General features: G+C 39.1%; 1 protein-coding gene across 12 annotated transcripts in view; it reads left to right on the forward strand.

The window, feature by feature from the left end:
* The window catches only part of FAT3 (FAT atypical cadherin 3), a 673,325-nt gene that overhangs the window by 297,764 nt on the left and 356,934 nt on the right, over positions 1 to 18,627 (forward strand). For all 12 annotated transcript variants that reach the window (XM_054524904.2, XM_054524910.1, XM_054524913.1 and 9 more), the window contains one exon: positions 2,862 to 3,176. In XM_054524904.2, coding sequence (XP_054380879.1) covers positions 2,862 to 3,176 — 315 coding nt within the window. The remainder of the gene's footprint in view (positions 1 to 2,861; positions 3,177 to 18,627) is intronic.

The raw sequence follows: 18,627 nt of genomic DNA on the forward strand, positions 1-18,627 counted from the left end.
TATAGGGAATTTGAATTACAGGTCTCACAGCACATTATGGATCCTCAGTAAATGCTATTTCCCCTGCCTCCCATCCCCTTCTGGTTCTAGAGTCTTTGGTCTTCCTAGTATATCCGTCTAAACCAGATTAGCCCTTCTGGCTGTTGGCTATGCATTTATCCCCTCAGTACAGATCTCCTTAATAAACATCTGTGTTCTCCAAAGGACTTCGAATCTTTTGAGGACAGAGACCCTCTCATTATCTCTGTTCCTCCAGTGGCAGCACAGGGTCCAGTGGATGCCTGTAAACTGAATGGACAGGTCTCATGGCAGTAAAGAGGTGCCTTGTGGAGACAGCAGAACATTTTTTTTTGTGACCTGTATCCCTCACCCCAGCTCACACCTTTCTACTCTTAGTTTCCATCCCAGAGACTGCTTAGTTCCCTGTCACTTGTCTGTTCTATGACTTGCAGAGCTCCAGTCTACCTGGGTGGCACCTCATGGCACTGACTGCTATGAGAGTTCCACAAAACTGTCCATGGTGTCTGTGATGTGCTGGTGTCCTGTACTCACAGATGTGCTCACACCTGGCCAGGTATCCAACCCTCAGAGCCCTCCTTCTCTGGTCCTTAATGTCATGTTGACAATTGACTCTGTCTGAGAGACCAAAATAAATGGTCCTTTATCAACTAAGATGAATCCTAAGGTTAAAAAACAGAGTAGCCTCTGGGTTGACGGTTCAGGGCGCAGCTGGCATGGCAGATTTCTAAATTCCTACAGGAAAAACCAAACTCCTACTAGACTCTCTAACAATAAGAGCTACCAGGCAAATTGTCCTAACTTTGGTTTACAACCCAGACCACTAAAACTCTGGTTGGACAGATGATTTGTCTCACAAACATTGCTTTCTGATAAGCTACTGCAGACCTAAGCCAGTATCAGCCAGCTTATGAAGCCTGTGCACAAACTGTCTTTGTGTCCTATAGTTCATCTCTTCATGTAAAGAGCCAAATTCCACCTCATTTTAATGCTAAAATCCTACCTCAAAGTGAACACAGAATGTATGTTGCATGTATGTTTGCCCACTGCGAATATGGTCAGCTCTTCTCATAAATATGTACGATGTTTCTCCCAAATCTGCTCAATATGTATGACTGCATTATGTGCTATGGGCGCTGTGAGGCATAAAACCAACCTGGCCTTCCCCTCTTGGAAAAGAGAGCACTTTCGGTGCACACTGGACAACATCTCTTCCCAGTTTGCAAACCGATATTGGCTGCCAATAAAGTTCTCCTTTCCACTATTTAGTCATCCTGGTGGTCTTATAGATGGCAGTGTCAACCCAGTTTATAAAGCTATTATTCATTCAATCAATGAACACACATCACTGTGTTTAGAATAGTTTTTGTTGTTGTTGTTGTTGTTGTTGCTTTTACTTCTCATTTTCTTCCTATTCTATTGTCTAGTACCTATTCCTCTAATGACAGATTGGCATTTCTCTTGTAACTACCAGATATCAGTCATATTCTACAGGAACCCATTGTTTTATGTATTTCCATTGAGAATATTTAAGATTAACTTTTGTCCCATGGCCTACCACTATGCAGAGTTCTTTGGTGAATAACGTTGCAGCTGAAATTTCGACATCAATCAGGTTATCACCCTTTAAATATTTTATCTGTCTTGAGTTTGAAGAAATTTTGAGTATTCCAGCCTAACTGTTTCTGGACAGATGCCCTCCTCTCTCCCAGTTGCTGAACTTGGCAGTTTGCTTATGTAGGGTCTATAGGCTAAGTTATATGCCTAATTTAGACAAAAGTTTAACAGGAATACAGAGGATAGAGAATTCAGGGCAGAACTAGAGAACTGTTTCTTGACTCTTTTCACAATGTCTTTTATAGTATAAGGATTTGCATGAATTTCACGCTTTCTATGAGTCTCCTGACTACTTTTACAGTTTGTATACACTGAGCCCAGAGTTTTCCCATCATGATGGGCTCATGATCCTGTCCCTGTGGTAAGTTTCTGTAGCCTGGTGATTGGGTAAGGGTTGTAAGGATAGACAAGAGCACTGTGTTTTCTCTGGCTTTTTAGGCAGACATCTCATTTCCTGGTTGGCACTTGTTTCAACCATGAAATGGGAAAGATTGGGCATTTTGTGCTCCTAATTTAAAATGATTGTCCATGAGCATCTCTCAAGTGGCTCAGAGTTTATTAGGGCCCTCTGTAGAGTTCTTAAGGGGGGTAGAACTTGTTCAGAACATGTGTTGATATGACCTCTTCTCTGATTATGTTGGAATAGCTGTGACATTTGATTTTCAGGGAAAGAGTAAGAAGGAGGGTTATATCTTTGCAGGCAAAATATTTTCCACTCCAACAGGCAAAAAAAGAATATTTGAAAGGTTTTTCTTCTTTCTGTAAATGAACAGATAAAATAATTTACCCTAGGAGAACTTTTCATTGCATAAGAAGTCAATTCAATATCAGGTCAAATGGAGATATTGACCTGATACTACACTGATTTCCCATGAAACATGGGAAGTGCTTTGACCCCTGGCCCAACCTCTTCTCATTCCCCTATATCATCTCTTGTGTGTGTGTGCATCTGAGCGCAGGTTTGTTTGAGAGATATCTATCTCCAAAATTCAAATAAAGTATTTGTGAATGTAATTATACTCTATAAACAGTAAATGAACTATTTAATATAGTCCTGCTGAAAATCATTTTATGTAAAGAGTGACATCTTAATTTAACCTTATTTTATGGATTTGGGTGTTTTTCATATGCCAAGATTATTTAGTGTAGTCCTTTGGAATTTGAGATTATTTATTTAATGTCTTCCCTTTCTCTGTGACAGTCACACTTTCTCTTTTTTCTCTCAGGGGTCATCACTGCCGCAGACATTCTTGATCGGGAGACAACGGGGTCATACTGGCTGACAGTATATGCCACAGACAGGGGCGTTGTTCCACTCTACTCCACCATTGAAGTCTACATTGAAGTTGAAGATGTGAATGACAATGCCCCGCTGACCTCAGAACCTATATATTATCCTGTTGTCATGGAAAACTCTCCAAAGGACGTATCTGTCATTCAGATCCAGGCTGAAGATCCTGACTCCAGTTCCAATGAAAAACTGACATACAGGATTACAAGTGGAAATCCTCAGAATTTTTTTGCCATCAATATCAAAACAGGTGAGGGAATGCTTATATGACTTCTTTTTAGTTTGTAGACCTGCTTTTAAATTCATCAGCCTGACACTTGCTGTACTCATTTACTTTATTTTCTAAAGAATAGCATCTTCCTTTCTGAGAATAGTTTCTGAAAAGGTGAGTGCCACTTCTGTCTATTTGGTATGTTTTAATTTCACTTGACACTGTGTGGGAGTGATCTAATTAAAATCAGAGGTTTTCACAGAAGGCCTTAGATTTGCTTTACTCATAATAAAAAAATGTGGTTCCCAGGCCACTCAAAGAGCCAGTTGCTTCCTTCTCTTTCTTGAAAAAGAGTAACCTGGCCTCTGCTGGATTCTATGAGCAAGCTGGCTTTGTGATGCCTTTACCTCTAGACACTTCTCCCTTGCTGATCTCCTTAAAGCCTTCACCTTAAACTCCAGATGTTTTTGCGATTCCTGTACTACCCATCAAGGAAGCATCCATGTTTAAAAGAACTTCCAGTGTCTCAATTTTTACATAAAATATGTATAACTTCAATTTTCTGGTCTTTTGCTCAAAACGTTTTTAGAGATTGTAATGAAAACTTAATTGGTTGGGTAAGGATAAGAAAGGCCTAAGGATCAGTAGCAGGTGTGCATTTGGCTGAATGCATTCTGAGACAGGTATGTACATTGGAAAAGTTCTTTGCAGATCTGAGAGGTTCATTGCTTTCTTGTGATTTGCCTCTTTTAGGTCTGAACAAAGGAGTAAAATAGTGAGAGTTGTGATGGATGGGGTTTTAATTCATTGAAATTTAGAATAATTTAAATTAATTTCACCCTGGGCAAGTGAGTTGATATTGGTCAAAAAGTTAGGCTCAGTTGAGATTTGTTGGTGTGAACAAACTCAGCTCTCCTAATGAACTACTAATCTAGTTGATGGTTGTTTCTCCTGCCTATGTTTGTTAAACAGAAACACGTAGCTGACCTCAAGTATTTTATAAATGTCAGATTCCCATTAATATAATGAAAGAGAATGTCAGGGTTTAAGAAAGAAAATTATTGATTTTCTCTAATTATGAGTGGATCAATCATCTTGTTAAGCAGACTTTTGCATTCTAACGGTGTTGAATCGGGATTTGACTTGTATTTTATTGCAAGACAAAGAGAGTACTAACTATCAGTATCTGTTGAGGCCTGCTTGTACTTGCAGGAGAGGACTCAGATTTGGAGCCTTGGCCCAACCTTTCAGAGCCCCATTAAGTGGATAAAATTCTCTATGCATCTGCGGAACAGGCCTCCAACTTTCCTGGGAAGCCCTCCTGATTTACTTTTTGGTATGGCAAAGAGCTCCTTAGAACATAACCACAGAGAAATGAATTCAATCACTTTGCAAATTTAAGAGTGAGGGTTAGGGTGGAGGGAGAGAGAGAACAAAAACAAAAACAAACAGTGTCATAGTAAAGAAGTTGAGGCCACAGATATCTTCACATTTCACAACCCAGTGGAGTCTGAAATACCCCAGTCAGATTCTGCTTCTTCCATCTTGATCTCATTGCTACTTGAGTCATTAATGGTAGGCCCAGCACCCTTTTTTTTAAAGAAGTTAATAAAAAGCTACAAAAGGGAAGTTTTCACTGTTCTCTTCCTTTACTTAGGAGTGAATAGAAAGAATAACTGTCACAGGGAAGAGGGAGGAATTTGGGTTGGATGTGAAGTTCAGAGAAGAACATGCTCATTCATGTAACTAAAGCTTTCCTTTATACGGCTTTTAAAAGTTTGAACATAATTTTTCAGAAAGCCCTATTTTATCACTATTTGGCCTACATTGCTATTAAGATCCTTAAGCATGTTCATAATTTCTCTCTTCTTGCCATAGATTTTTAAAAAGCATTTTTGCCAGGAATGACATTTTTGTCCAACTGAACTAATTGTAAAGAAATATATAGCATACCTTGTAGTTTCCAGACACATGATAAGAAAATACTGCTTTTTTATCCATTTATTCAATCACCAACCATTTGTTGTACCTATTACTTTTCAAGTAAGATCTAATAAAGAGGGTTATAAACTTAAGATATGGTCCCAGCCTTTAGGGACCCAAACTTATATTAACTTAACAAATACTTATGATATAGTGAAAGATAAAAATGATTCCAGCAGGGGAGCTTCACTCAATATAGGGTTGGTGGGAGTGATGGTCAGGGAGGGCTTCATGGAGGAAGTCACATTTGGAGTTAGAAGTCCTGAGTTTCAAATGCTTGCTCTGTGCTTTCTAACTAGGAAACACCATAGAACACAGCGGGGGAAACAGACTCTATTGCACAGTTTTTACCAGTTTCATGAACTTACCAGCTTCATGACCTTGGGGAAATTATTGAACTTCTCTTAAATGTAGTTTTTCGTGAGTAAAAATAGTTGCAAGGAATATAGGAGTCCTCACCAGAAATCCTTTGCACAGTGCCTGGTGCATTGAAATCCCACAAAAAAAGCTGATACCCCATTCTAACTACTTTACTGTAGTTACAGTCATTTAATCTCTTTGGACCTCACTTACTTATCTGGAAAATGAAAATGACCTTGCTTACTCTGCAGGGGTTGCTCATGAAGTCTGAATGTCATCATGATGTGTTTGAAGGCTGTTGGTAGACTACAAAGTTCTGTAAGAGTCATGTTATGCCTATTTCTAATGAGATTCACAGAACTCCAAGTCTGGTGAAATTCTTGTTAATGGTGTTGCTCTAAGTATCATGCTGTCAAGGGGGCAACCTTCAGCCAGCTCAAGGAACTCTCTAATAGAAGTCTTAATTTTTGGCATTTCTTCCTGACTCTCTAAAGTAATTTGTCTGAAATAGTTACATCAATATAACATTTTTCAGTAATGAAGCTGGATGGGTAGCTAACCAGTGTGTAGATAGATAGATAGATACGTAGATAGTTACATAGATACATAGAGGCATACTAACCAGTATATTTAGGAAAGATTTATGCTTTAGATTTTTTTTCTCAAATGGATGTTGACTCTAGTAAACTAAGCTTTCATTTCCTTCTCTGCTGTACAGTTGGAATTTTTAGAATTTGGTTTTGTTTTGGCAATGTGCTACATAATAAAGATTAAAATGATTAACACCAATGCAAATAATGCCAAGACTTATGATATACAGCTTGTAGCAGATAACAGATGTTCCCAACCCCAAAATGGAGAGAGATTTCTTTATTGAACATCTGTTCTCTACACAAATAACTGGGTTTTTTTCTACCACATCTAGAATCACATAGAATCAGTAGTCTGTGGACTTTCTTTAGTAATTCCTGTGGCTTAAGGAAAACAAAAGCTGTAATGCTGTGTGGTTTTTTCTGGCTGGTACTGAGAACTCTTGCTTAATTCCAGGCCAAGCAGTTAAATTCAGTCAAATGCAGCCTATCCCCATGTCTGAGGTGGAGATACCAGCAGGTTGGTGTTCACTTACCTCTGTGGGTGAGCAGGAACGTTGCTTCCTTCCAGTTCGCTCAGTCGCCCAGGCTGGAGTGCAGTGGCACGATCTCGGCTCACTGCAAGCTCTGCCTCCCGAGTTCACACCATTCTCTTGCCTCAGCCTCCCAAGTAGCTGGGACTACAGGCGCCTGCCACCACACCCGGCTAATGTTTTGTATTTTTAGTAGAGACGGGGCTTCACCATGTTAGCCAGGATGGTCTCGATTTCCTGACCTCATGATCCGCCCGCCTCGTCCTCCCAAAGTGCTGGATTACAGGCGTGAGCCACCACGCCCAGCCTCCAGTTCTTTTGAGGGAGTCCAGGGTGGCCCTCATTGGTCATCCAGGCTGAAGTGGGGAGCAGGGGTGGAAATTTCTTCTAGGGCTTTGGAAGGTTTATTTTAGTCATGTTTATACCATGGAAACCACATAGTACAGGGCTGACATGCCAGTGTTTAGTAGAGAACTCAATAAATGTTAACTATTACGATCATCATCATCATCCTGTATTTCCCACTAGAAAAAAAGTCTGTGTAAGCTACAAGCACACTGCTTCTGGACCCCACTATCTTGAGGAAGACATTTCTGAAAGGCAGCCATGTCTTGCCTTAGCAATTGCTAGGTGGCACTGAAATCTTCAACTCAGTTTTATAAAGTTCATGATGTACCGTTGATCTAGACCCCAGGTGTCAGCAGGGTGGGAGACATAACAGAAATACATTGGAAGATACTTTCTGCACTCAGGGAGTTTAGTCTCATAGGAAAAACAGAACCATCATACTTACCATTTAAGGCAGCTTATTTAAAACAAAAACAAAACAAAAAAACAGTGGAGCTCTGTGGATTATAAGCTATGAACAGTGTAACATGTCAGAGCAGAGCTGAGTAACAGGGGATCTTTGCGGACCTGAAGGGGGCCTGAAGAATGGGCTGACCTGCAGAGAGAGAGGCCAGATAACTATACAGGGAATATAAACAAGTGAAGCTTACCAGATAGCTTGAGAGGCATGATATTATTAGAAAGTGAATTTTAAGAGTCATAAATGTCAGGAAAGTGGTAAGATATTAGAAGTAGCAAATACATACATCTCTTTCCTTTTGTTTCTGAGTTTGACAATAGTTAAATTTTAAAGGGCCTTGGTTTTTTTGTTTTGTTTTGTTTTTTCCAGTCTTCCTTCTGAGAGACCTACTTCTTAAAGGAATTATTTTAAAGGGAAAAACACATACATGAAAGAGACCCCTTCATTCTTTCTTTTGTGTCTGTAAAACATACATCCAGGATTAGCATATGCTGCATTGAGAGTCTGCCTGTGAAAGTGATTTTTGCTTAATCCAGATCTTTCAATGGTTCACCGTCCAGGGCATGGAATTTCTAAGTTTATTTCTGCAGTTGCTCTGTGTCCCTTTGACCCATGCTCCATTCACTGGCATCTCCACTTGTATTTGAGTAGAGGTGAAGTTCAGCTTTCTTTTGCTTTCTGTGAGCATCTTGAAATAAACCTGAGTAAAACATAGTTTATGTGTAGGTAGGCTAGCTACCCCCACTTTAGGTGACTTAGGAGGAAGAAATCCTCTTCAAAAGTGTGTGTGCTATAAGAATACCTCAAATTCTACCTTTAACTATTGATTACTCCTAGGATAGACATTTCCTTTCTCTATTAAAATTGGAGGAGATAGCTTATTAAAATATTGGATGTCTTTAGTTTTTTAATCAGCTGCATATAACATCAGCATGCCTTTTGGTATATGGTATATAACATAGTGGATAAGAGAGGAGGTAACAGGGAGAGAAATCCAGACCACACTTCAACCTGAAAATTATTACCTGGTGAGCTTGCTAGACTGTAGAGTCTTAGGCCAGAGCTTGATTATTTGCATTTTTAACAAGTTTCTAGGTGATGCTGATGTTGCTCTCCTGAGAGCCTGATTAGCAAGGTTCTATATGAAACAAAAGAGGGAGGTAACAAGGTGCCCAGAGACACCTGAGGACAAGACAGCAAACTTTATGAGTTACCCCAACATCTTACGGGGCTGAGGTTTGAGAGTTAATTCAGCCACCCATTCCCAAAATCAACTCCCATATCCTTGCTTATACTTTCTCTTTTATCAAGTGGAGAAAAATGAAAGTCCTGTCTCTAACTATCCGTGAGCAAAATATCACGTGGATTCCTAAGACTTGTAGTTAATAAAAAACCTGGGTCATATAATGTTTGGATACACTTGTATTATTTCCAAATAGGTAGAATCAAGCAGAATTTGTTATTAAGTGGAGTTCAGACCTACTTTAATGAATCAACAAACATTATTTTATTTTAATATATCATTATAAGTAAGTGTTAGTTCATAAGATATGGATGTTCAAAAATAATTTGGTATCTTAGGTAAGTTAAGCCTTGTGTTTATGCACAGTTCCGTGTGGTGGTAATCTGCTTAGAAAACCACCTTTTCTAGGAAAAGAGGAGGAAACCTTACTTTATTTACAAATATGGGGATTTAAAGAAAAAAAAAGGTGAGATACAAGGGTCCAAATATTGGTGCTTGTTTTTCAGTGAACACTGCGGAAATCTATTGTTGTTTTTTATTCTTTGTTTCTTTCCGGATGGCGGAGCCCCTCTTAACAAAAAGCTAAATTCCTGAATGGGTAGAAGTGGCCGCCAGATGATGAGTTGATATTCATAACTACAGGCACAAGGCAGATAATGTAGCGAATGAGTATGTATGAAACTGTAAATCACCCTTGCTCCTTCTTTCAGCCATGAAAGGAGCCCTTGTCCTATAGAACATTAAATTGTGTTCATTTAATCCAACAAGTCCAGTAGAACAAATCGGGCTCATGCAGATTTATCATGGGGGTTATTTAAATTCAGTGGTGACCTTTGCATCCACGTGAATGTGCTCCACATGAACAAGGACAAAGGGAACTTTTCTGCATTGTCATTGTGTCCCCAGGGAAGCTGTGCAGTTCCCCACTTGATCAGCTCACAACTGTGGGTTGAGGGTGGGGGTCATGGGGTTCCAAGGATGTGGAGGGCTGGGTCAGGGTGGGCCATCAGGCATGGGAGAGCGTGGTGTATTATATAGCATAAGAAAAATGATGCTCTTGCCCTGGCTGGGACCTTATCCTGGGTAGAGGCAGCTCAGAGGTACTTCCTGGAACTGCAGTTCATTCTGAGAGAATAATCGTGTTGCTCTGTGTTCCATGCTGCTTCTTGTCTTGCTAACCCACTGAGAACAGGTAGCGATGGGTGTGGTATTCCCAGATAACCTGCCTTCCTCTGGGGCTCAGCTGCATTGTGTAGCTGCTGTTGGAAATTAAGTCCAGAGTGTGGACTCGCTCTGCCTTCATGTAGCTTCATTTTTTTTTCATATATTTATTGTGAATGTTAGTACCAACTTCAGAGTTTCTCAACCTCGATACTGTGGATGTTTTGGGTCAGATAATTCTTTGTCGTGGGGAGCTGTTCTTTATATAAGATGTTCAGCAGTATCCCTGGCCTCTGCTAGATGCCAAGGTCACCCCTTGCTTTAGTTGTGACAACCAAAATATCACCAGAAATTATCATACATTCTAGGGATGGGAGGAACTGCCCCCATTGAGAACCATTGCACTAACGTGGAATACTTTACAGAACCCCATTCCATATGGCCCCTAGCAAAGCACCCTGTGCAAAATGAATGACTGACTATTGAGATGTGATGACATATAACTATAACTATTATATGTAATATGTGTGTATGTATGTGTGTATATATATATATATACACATAAATATTATTAATAATAAAATGAAATACCTAGAGGGAAGGATGTTACACAAAGAGGCCTTGCTAAGTTTCTCCCAGTTTATTACCATTAGGACATACCCTCTTTGTCCAGTCATACTTCTACACAACTGACCATTCTTCATCAAACCTAAACATAAAAATACACAGTTTTCTCTTGGCTTTGGGTTTTCTTTTCTGAAGAATCTTCTGTCATATGTAACTTCAGTTAAATACATTTGTATGTTTTTCTATTGTTAACCCACCTTTTGTTACAAGTTTTTAAAAATTTAAAAGAGAAGAAATCCAAACAATGAGAACACATGGACACAGGAAGGGGAACATCACACTCTGGGGACTGTTGTGGGGTGGGGGGAGGGGGGAGGGATAGCATTAGGAGATATACCTAATGCTAAATGACAAGTTAATGGGTACAGCACACCAGCATGGCACATGTATACGTATGTAACTAACCTGCACATAGTGTACATGTACCCTAAAACTTAAAGTATAATAAAAAAAAAAAGAATTTGGGAACTAACAGTTAAAAAAAAAATCAAAAAACTGCCTCTCACTTCCCTCTGACTCCAGGTTCTTTGTATTTTAAAGGCTCTATGAATACTTGAAATAGAATCCATTAGAGAAAAAATAATAATAATAACAAAACTTCAAACAGAATACATGTGAATTAAGTTATCATTTTCTCAACTCTTAATATTTGGAGAGGATTTGGCTGGTAACAAAATTCTCATCAGAGCCCGTTTTGAACAGCCTTCTCCAGAAAACAGCATGAAGGGATTAATTTGAGAGTTTCAGGGTTTCTTCCCTTGAAATGCTTAAGCAGCTCCAAATCCTGTTCCTGCTTAATGCCAGCCTTCTGACGGATCAATATGTGGATTGTTTCATCATTGGAATGAAACAATCCACATTAGATGAATCCTAGATGAAAAGTGAAGAAAAATCCTTGTGACCTCAGATAGGGATTCTGCAGTCATGTATCTAGATTAAGGCTCTTTGAGGTGTTGGCATCCATATTAAGTATGCAGTGCCCATTTACAAGCCGCAGGGAACTGCAGATGCATAGGGACTTAGACTGGTGTCCCAGACCACTATCTGTTTGTTTTTTAAGAGACAGAGCCTCCCGCTGTTGCCCAGGCTGGAGTGCAGTAGCATGATCATAGCTTACTACAGCTTCAAACTCCTGGACTCAAGCAATTCTCTTAGCCTCCCAAGTAGCTGGGACTACAGGTGTGTACCACTGTACCCAGTTATTATTATTATTATTTCAGAAATGGAGTCTCACTCTGTTGCCCAGGCTATTATTGAACTCCTGGCTTCAAGCAATCCTCCCATCTTCCCATGTGCTGGGATTGCAGGCATAAGCCACTACACATAGCCCCTGAGCCACGTGCTGGATCCCCATCTTCCAGTACGTCATAGGATTGTGAAGCCTTGGGCTAAGTGCGAACTAGTGCCACTATCAGTGATAGGAAGTAATTTGACTCCCCAATTAAGTTAGCTTCCAATGGACAGGGCAACAGCATGTGTTTTACCCCATTTATGAGAGCAGATTTGGATCTTCGAGTTAACAGGATTGTTACTTGGAAAATGATTTCTCGATGCTGTTTCTTTATAAAGCTGAATTACAGGCAGGGATAGGAAGCTTTAATAAAAGGAAGAGAGGAATCAGCAGTCATAAACCAAATGATAAGAGCATAAGAGAAATAATGCTCTTGACCTGGCTGGGATCTTCCCCCACACAGGGGCAGCTCACAGGCACTTCCAAGAGCTACAGTTCATTCTAGGAGGAGAATTGTGTTGTTCCTTGTTCCATGCTGCTTCATGTCCTGCTAACCCACTGAGAAAAGGTAGTGATGGAGGTGAGTTCCTATAGCCAGCCTTACCCTGGGGCTCAGCTGCATGATGTAGCTGCTGTTGGAAATTACTGAGAATTATTTGGGAGGGTGATAGAGTCATGTAAATAGAGCAGATGATGGAGCTGTATTTATGTGTTAAAAAAAAAAAGAGATTGATTAAGGTCATAAATTTCTCTTTTATTTCTTCTATCTGGGCATTATTTCCACAGCAGTAATTTACTACATTGCTTTATTACTTTCTTCTGTTCTGTGGGAAACAGTGAATTTTAATTGAAACCACTGCCTGCCTCTCTCCATTCTTGGATGCCATTGTTAGGGAGACTCCTAGATACTGCTGGGCTGTGTGTCCCTTGTCTCTGAAGTATGAAGGGATGGTGGAAAGAGGAGCCTTAACCCAGAGCACAGGTCTACTCACTGTCTCAAGCCATGCCAACATGTTCATGTATTAGCTCATTCAGCAATCACCACAGTCCTGGGGAAAAAAAAAAAAAAAAACCTCTGGGCTCTGGGCACAAAAGTGGTTTGACCAGGGTCACCCAGCTGGTCAGTGCCGAGCTAGGATTGGTCTGATTGATGGACTTAATGCTAAAAATAAATGCTATTGAATTTGAAAAACATGAGCAAACTAAATAAATACATTAATGATCCTAGAACTTTGTGAGGAAAGTCTTTCAGATGATTGAGCACACATTCTTTGTTTTATAGGTGTGTTAGGGGTTGAATTGTTCCCCAAAAAGATACACAACTCCCAGCCCATACTTGTGAATGTGACCTTATTTGGTAAGGAAGGTCTTTGTAGATGTTATCAAGTTAAAATAAGTTCATATTGGATGAGTGTGGGCCCTAATTCAGTGACTGGTGTCCTCATAAACAGAGGGAAATTTGGACACAGAGACACAGACCCAGAAGGAAGACAACGTGCAGAGAAAAAGTAACATTTTCCTCACCTAAGACAAGATTCATGCCTGAAGTACCTGTAACAAAAGGCAGGCTAACAAGAGAAAAACATACAAATGTATTTAACTGAAGCCACATAAGACAGAGGAGTCTTCAGAAATGAAAACCCAAAGCCAAGAGAAAACCGTGTTATTTTTATGTTTAGGTTTGATGAAAAATGGACGGTTGTGTAGAAGTATGCTTGGACCAAGAGCATATATCCTAATGGTAATAAACTGGGGAAATGTAGCAAGGCCTCTTTGTGTAGATTCCTCTTGGCGTCTTTGTGTAACATTCCTTCCCTCTAGGTATAAGGCAGGACACCTGTCACATGAGGGTCTTTAAAAGAGATAAGAGGGTAAGGTCAGAGATATCTTTATGCTTCTGTAGTTTTCTCAGTTTCCTTTAGCTTAAAATACTCAGTATGCCAAGGTGCTGTATTTGAGGTTATTGTGTTGGAGGCCCCAACAACAGCCATGAGAAGATGGAAGCAGAGACTGGAGTTAGAAGCAGAGATTGGAGTGATGGTGCCACAAGCCAAGGAATTCCAAGGATTGCCAGAAGCTAGGAAAAAACAGGGAAGGATGCTCCCCTTGGGTCCTGATAGGGACCATGGATCTGCCAACAACCTGATTGTGAACTTTCAGCCTTCGGAACTCTATGAGAATAAATATCTGTTCTTTTAAGCTACCCAGTTTGTGGTGCTTGGTTACAGCAGCCCTATGAAGCTAATATGAGTGCAATTCAGCGAATAGCTGTGAAGGGTGAGGTTCTCCTAAAGGAGGGAGGAAGACCCCATGGCAGAATAAAGGACCACTGACTCCTGGTGCAGTACTCTTTTCACTAGACAAAATGGTAAGAACTTTAGCAGTTTTTGAACCACTCAAGCTTGGTTTTAGCTAGATAGGTTTTTTGTTTGTTGTTTATGTTGTAGTACTTATGATCTAGTTGAATTTAACTATCTGGGTTGTTCTAAAAGGGTAGAAGTTGGATGAGAGACTTCTAAGTCTCTCATCATTTCTAAGTCATTGCATTACTATAGTCATTTCAAGACTTCTGAAAGATAACCCATGGATAACACCATCATTTCTTACAGGAGTGTTTTTACAGAAGGCCGTGGGGTCACATAGAAGTTAATATTGACTGGCATTCAGTATGCTTCATAAATCAGGATCTCATCAGTTTCATTCATTTTGTCATTTCTCAGTCTTTTAAAGCAATTTTCTGAAAGCACTTTTTTTAAAAAAAGCATTGAAGTTGCTATCTGAATAGTTTCTATAGTTTGAAGAGTAGTTTATCCATTGATTGTGAGAACTTAAAGTCCAGTTTTAGTATTGTTACCACTTTATATTCTGATCTTGTCCTTTTTTGTCATCTTTGAGTGATTCTGTTCTTAGCTTCCTGGCATTCTTATAAAAGTGTATAAGTGTTTTAAAAATCCATAAACTTTATTAATATTGAGGTAGATTATTCTGGGAAAGCATATGGAACTTTAACAATAAAATTATAAAACCAACACATGTTGAGTTATTGATAGCAGTCCTGTTGCTCTGTAGTAGAAAGACACATTTGCTTTCTACTTTGCTGTTCATAGTCATAGTTAGGCTTCATAATAACCCTGAGAGGGAAAGAAGCTAGATGGAGTAGTAATCATGAGCTTGGACACGGGAATCAAATGTCTTTGCATTTTGATCCCAGCTTCTTGGCCATGTGATGTTGGGCAAGTAACTTCTCTGAGGTTCAGTTTACTCTGTGAAGTGAATAATTATAGCAACTAATGAACTGGCTTGCTATTAACATTAAATGAGTTAAGATATGTAAAGTATTTTAAACGGTATTTTGCATGTAGTATACTCTCAGTAAATGTTCAATATTATCTGCACATGGATGGAATTTGTTTTAGCTAATTCAATGTCCACATTGTATGATTAAGGCCTTAGGCAGTTCATGTTTTCAGATTATGAACAACATTTTACCTGGGTTAATTACATTTCATCATGTAAGATTGTGATCCTCTGTTGATTTCTATATATGTGGTTCTCTAAATTAAGTTGTGCCTGATAAGTGGACTGTGATGGGGCTATACAAGGGACCCTCTCTCAAACTCCTAGAAACCTCTCTCCTTGTCTTCAATATTTCAACTTCCCAAGAGTAAAATTATATGACACCTTGGAAAGTTCACTGATAGTCATAGCTTATCCAGATTTTAGTCCAGACCCTATCACTATTATTAACAGTGGACAAGTTTACTTCATTTCTATAGGCCACAGAATCCTCACCTATAAATCAAGGAGTTTGAGCAACAATAAAAGCATCAATACTGCTCTGTGTACTGCTACAGCATTTCCTACTCCCACGCAGACATCATTAATCGATTATAATGGCCTTTCATACATGCCCACGCTTTGCATCCATTTCAACCTAACCCTGAGCGGGAGCTGGTTTTGTGAAATGACATTTATTTGCCATTGAGGGCCCTGAGACTGTCTCTATCTCTGACAGTCTTTGAGTCTATATATGAGAGTGGCATTGAAGTGAAGGGAAAAAGGAGACTGATGGGAGAGATGATAGAAATGCAGTTAATCAGGTCTTGGTGACTTGGAGAAGAGCTGAACATGAAAGGAGAAGACAGTCTCGAGGGTGTAGTGAAAAGGAGCAGCAGGTTTGAAACCTCACAGAGAAGATATCTTGCTGTAAATAACTCTGGTGATATCTGTATACCCCTTAGCAGCCTCCTTTCCTGTGTGTACTGACCCCCAGTCTTTCCCTCCTTGTCTCAGCCAGTTAGATTGAGGTAGACACTAGTTCCAGGATTCTCTCTTCCAGGAATTTGTTATTGGGATTCAGAGATAATTTCTGGGTGTGGTGGAATTGTGGAGTTATAAACCTGAGAACTGTAGGGTGCCTATGTGCATGAAGCAACTGACAGACAGACAGACAGACAACAGACAAACTCTGATAGGCATTACTGAAACTCAGCTATGCTCCTTGCATTTAAATTCCCTAATATACCCTTGTAATAATAATACGTAATTTTGCTGTCAACGTTTGAAATAGATTTCCCTTTATTTAAGAAAAATATCTTAACAGACTCTAACTAGATCCCCAGTCAGGAGAGAGGCTCAGGAAAGAAGAGCTATTCCCTAATGTCAGTTGCTGCACAATTTTGTTAAAGACTGGAAGAAGGAAGCCTTTAGATTTGGTAAGTAGGGGAGATATCAGGGAAAGATATTTGTCTTTATTAGTCGTGTCATTGCTGGGAGTTTTCATCGATGCTATTTGGATGTTGGCCATCACTTTTTATCTTTCATTTGTGAAATTTTGTGGATCAAAATCTAAAATGTCACGATCTCTAGCATGTATGTGAATTAAGCCCTGTCTCTCTTTATTAATAATTCTTAGATGGATATTTGCTGGTTTAAGTTTTATCTACAGTGTTCTATAAAAGTTGCCAACAATTCTATTAAGTGTATTATTCTATTTTAGACAATTCTGCTTATCTTTAACCTGTTGAACAAGATCTGCATGATAAACTCCTGTTTTCTCAGAATTTTACCCTGTGAAATTCACCAGTACACCCACAAGAAGGATGGAATCCTCTCAGTTGGAAGCCCATTTCATTCACATACTACCCATATGGCAATAGCCAAGTTTCTTAACTTCGTATAGCTCAGGTTCCCCATCAAAAAAATGGGTATACTAACTGAGATGCTGAGGAAATTAGGCAGGCTACTGTATTTTATAAAGCACTTAGCTTAGCCTTGCACATACAAAGTGCTCAACAAATGTTAACTATTATAGCTATTATTAAATGCATTGCTTGTAAAGAATCTTTTCTTGAAAATCGATGAATAATCAATCTGATTAAATGCCTTGAAAGTCTCTGATATATACTATATATTCATGTTTTGTGAGTGCCTGCTATAAACCAGGTACAATGCTAGGCACAGGGTGTACGAGGATGAATAAAACAAGGACCTTACCCCTTTAAGACCTCACAGTTGAGAATAATTTCACCATGCACTGACATTTATTGCTACTGCCACACAGCTTTAAAATGAAGAGATTAAGTAAATAATATTAAGGTTCTTATGGGACCTTTTTTTCTGGCAATAATGAATGGTTATAATATTTATTGGTTGTTTTAGGAAGGAAAGCCTCTGAGAACATGAGTGAGGAGATGTAAAATAAATCCATCACGTTAGAAACAGACTATTAAAGGCAGAAAACGCTCAGCCTTTGCCAATGACCATTTTTAAATGTGTGGCCTTTGCAGATACGTCAGTTAACCAAGACAAATCCAATTTTACCTCCCACCACTTAAGTAAATTTCTCTTCTTTGTAAAATTTCCTATTTTATAAAGACATACTTCATCTTGACTATGTATATACTAAATTGTTCATTTTTTACTGAGTTAAATTGTTTTCTGTCATGGTGAGAAATGCATTCTTCTGAAGAAATGATATTCATGCCTGGGAAATGGGGATATTTATTAAAATGTTTTATTAGGAAACTAGATTTAGACATATTTCTATAATTTTCATAAGTATTTTTAGTGCCCAATGAAATGACTTTCAGTTTAAAGTGGACTCAGATAATCAGTCTCCAAATTCTCACTTTTATACTTAATCAAATACAGTTGGTGGATTTATATTTGCCTGCATATGTTTAGAAATATTAGAGACGTTTTCAGTAGAACTCTATCAATCTTTTGCTGGGTTGTAATAGCTAGTAAATAACTTAAATTATTTTGTGCTTTCATCCCACTCTGATTTAGTAAGCCTTTACGGATTTGGGATTGTGTACATAGGTGTGGGAGGAACACAAAAAACAGGAAACTTCTCAGGCCTAAAGAACAAACAGGCTGTTTACAAGACAAAAGCACCTCACAGTAAAAGAAAAACCTGTGTGTAAATGTGAGTTTTGAACTTGTTATTTAAGTTGCCTCTTGGAATTTTAGTCATATCTATTATTTCCAAAGTCAGAAGAATTATCTGTGCCCAGGGTTATTCCAGATAACTGATGTTTAACGTTTTGAGTGGCATATAAAACACACAAAAAAGATTACATTTCTGGACCACTTTTTAAAGTGTATTAATGTGTCTTTCAGTTTTCAAACATAATCTTTTGAACAAAGTGATAAAAGCAGGGGTGGCTTCATGGGCCTGCCATCTATGTCATCGTATAGGGCCCTGTGCTTAGAAGGGCCACATGCTTGGTGTCCTTCTGTCACTGTCTGGAAATTCTTCACAATTTTTGAACAAAGGGCTTGACATTTTTATTTTGCGCTGAGCCCTGCAAATCATGTAGCCCATCATGCATACAAGGTTTTCACTTGGACTGTTCATTATTGTCTAGCATATCTAGTGCAGTAGTATTTGGGTCTCCTCCCTTGAGCTCAGCTTGCCAGCATACACTTCTGTTCTCAGGATGCCTCTTT

The sequence above is a fragment of the Pongo abelii genome, chromosome 9 (genome assembly GCF_028885655.2).
Source record: "Pongo abelii isolate AG06213 chromosome 9, NHGRI_mPonAbe1-v2.0_pri, whole genome shotgun sequence".
NCBI classification, from domain to species: domain Eukaryota; kingdom Metazoa; phylum Chordata; class Mammalia; order Primates; family Hominidae; genus Pongo; species Pongo abelii.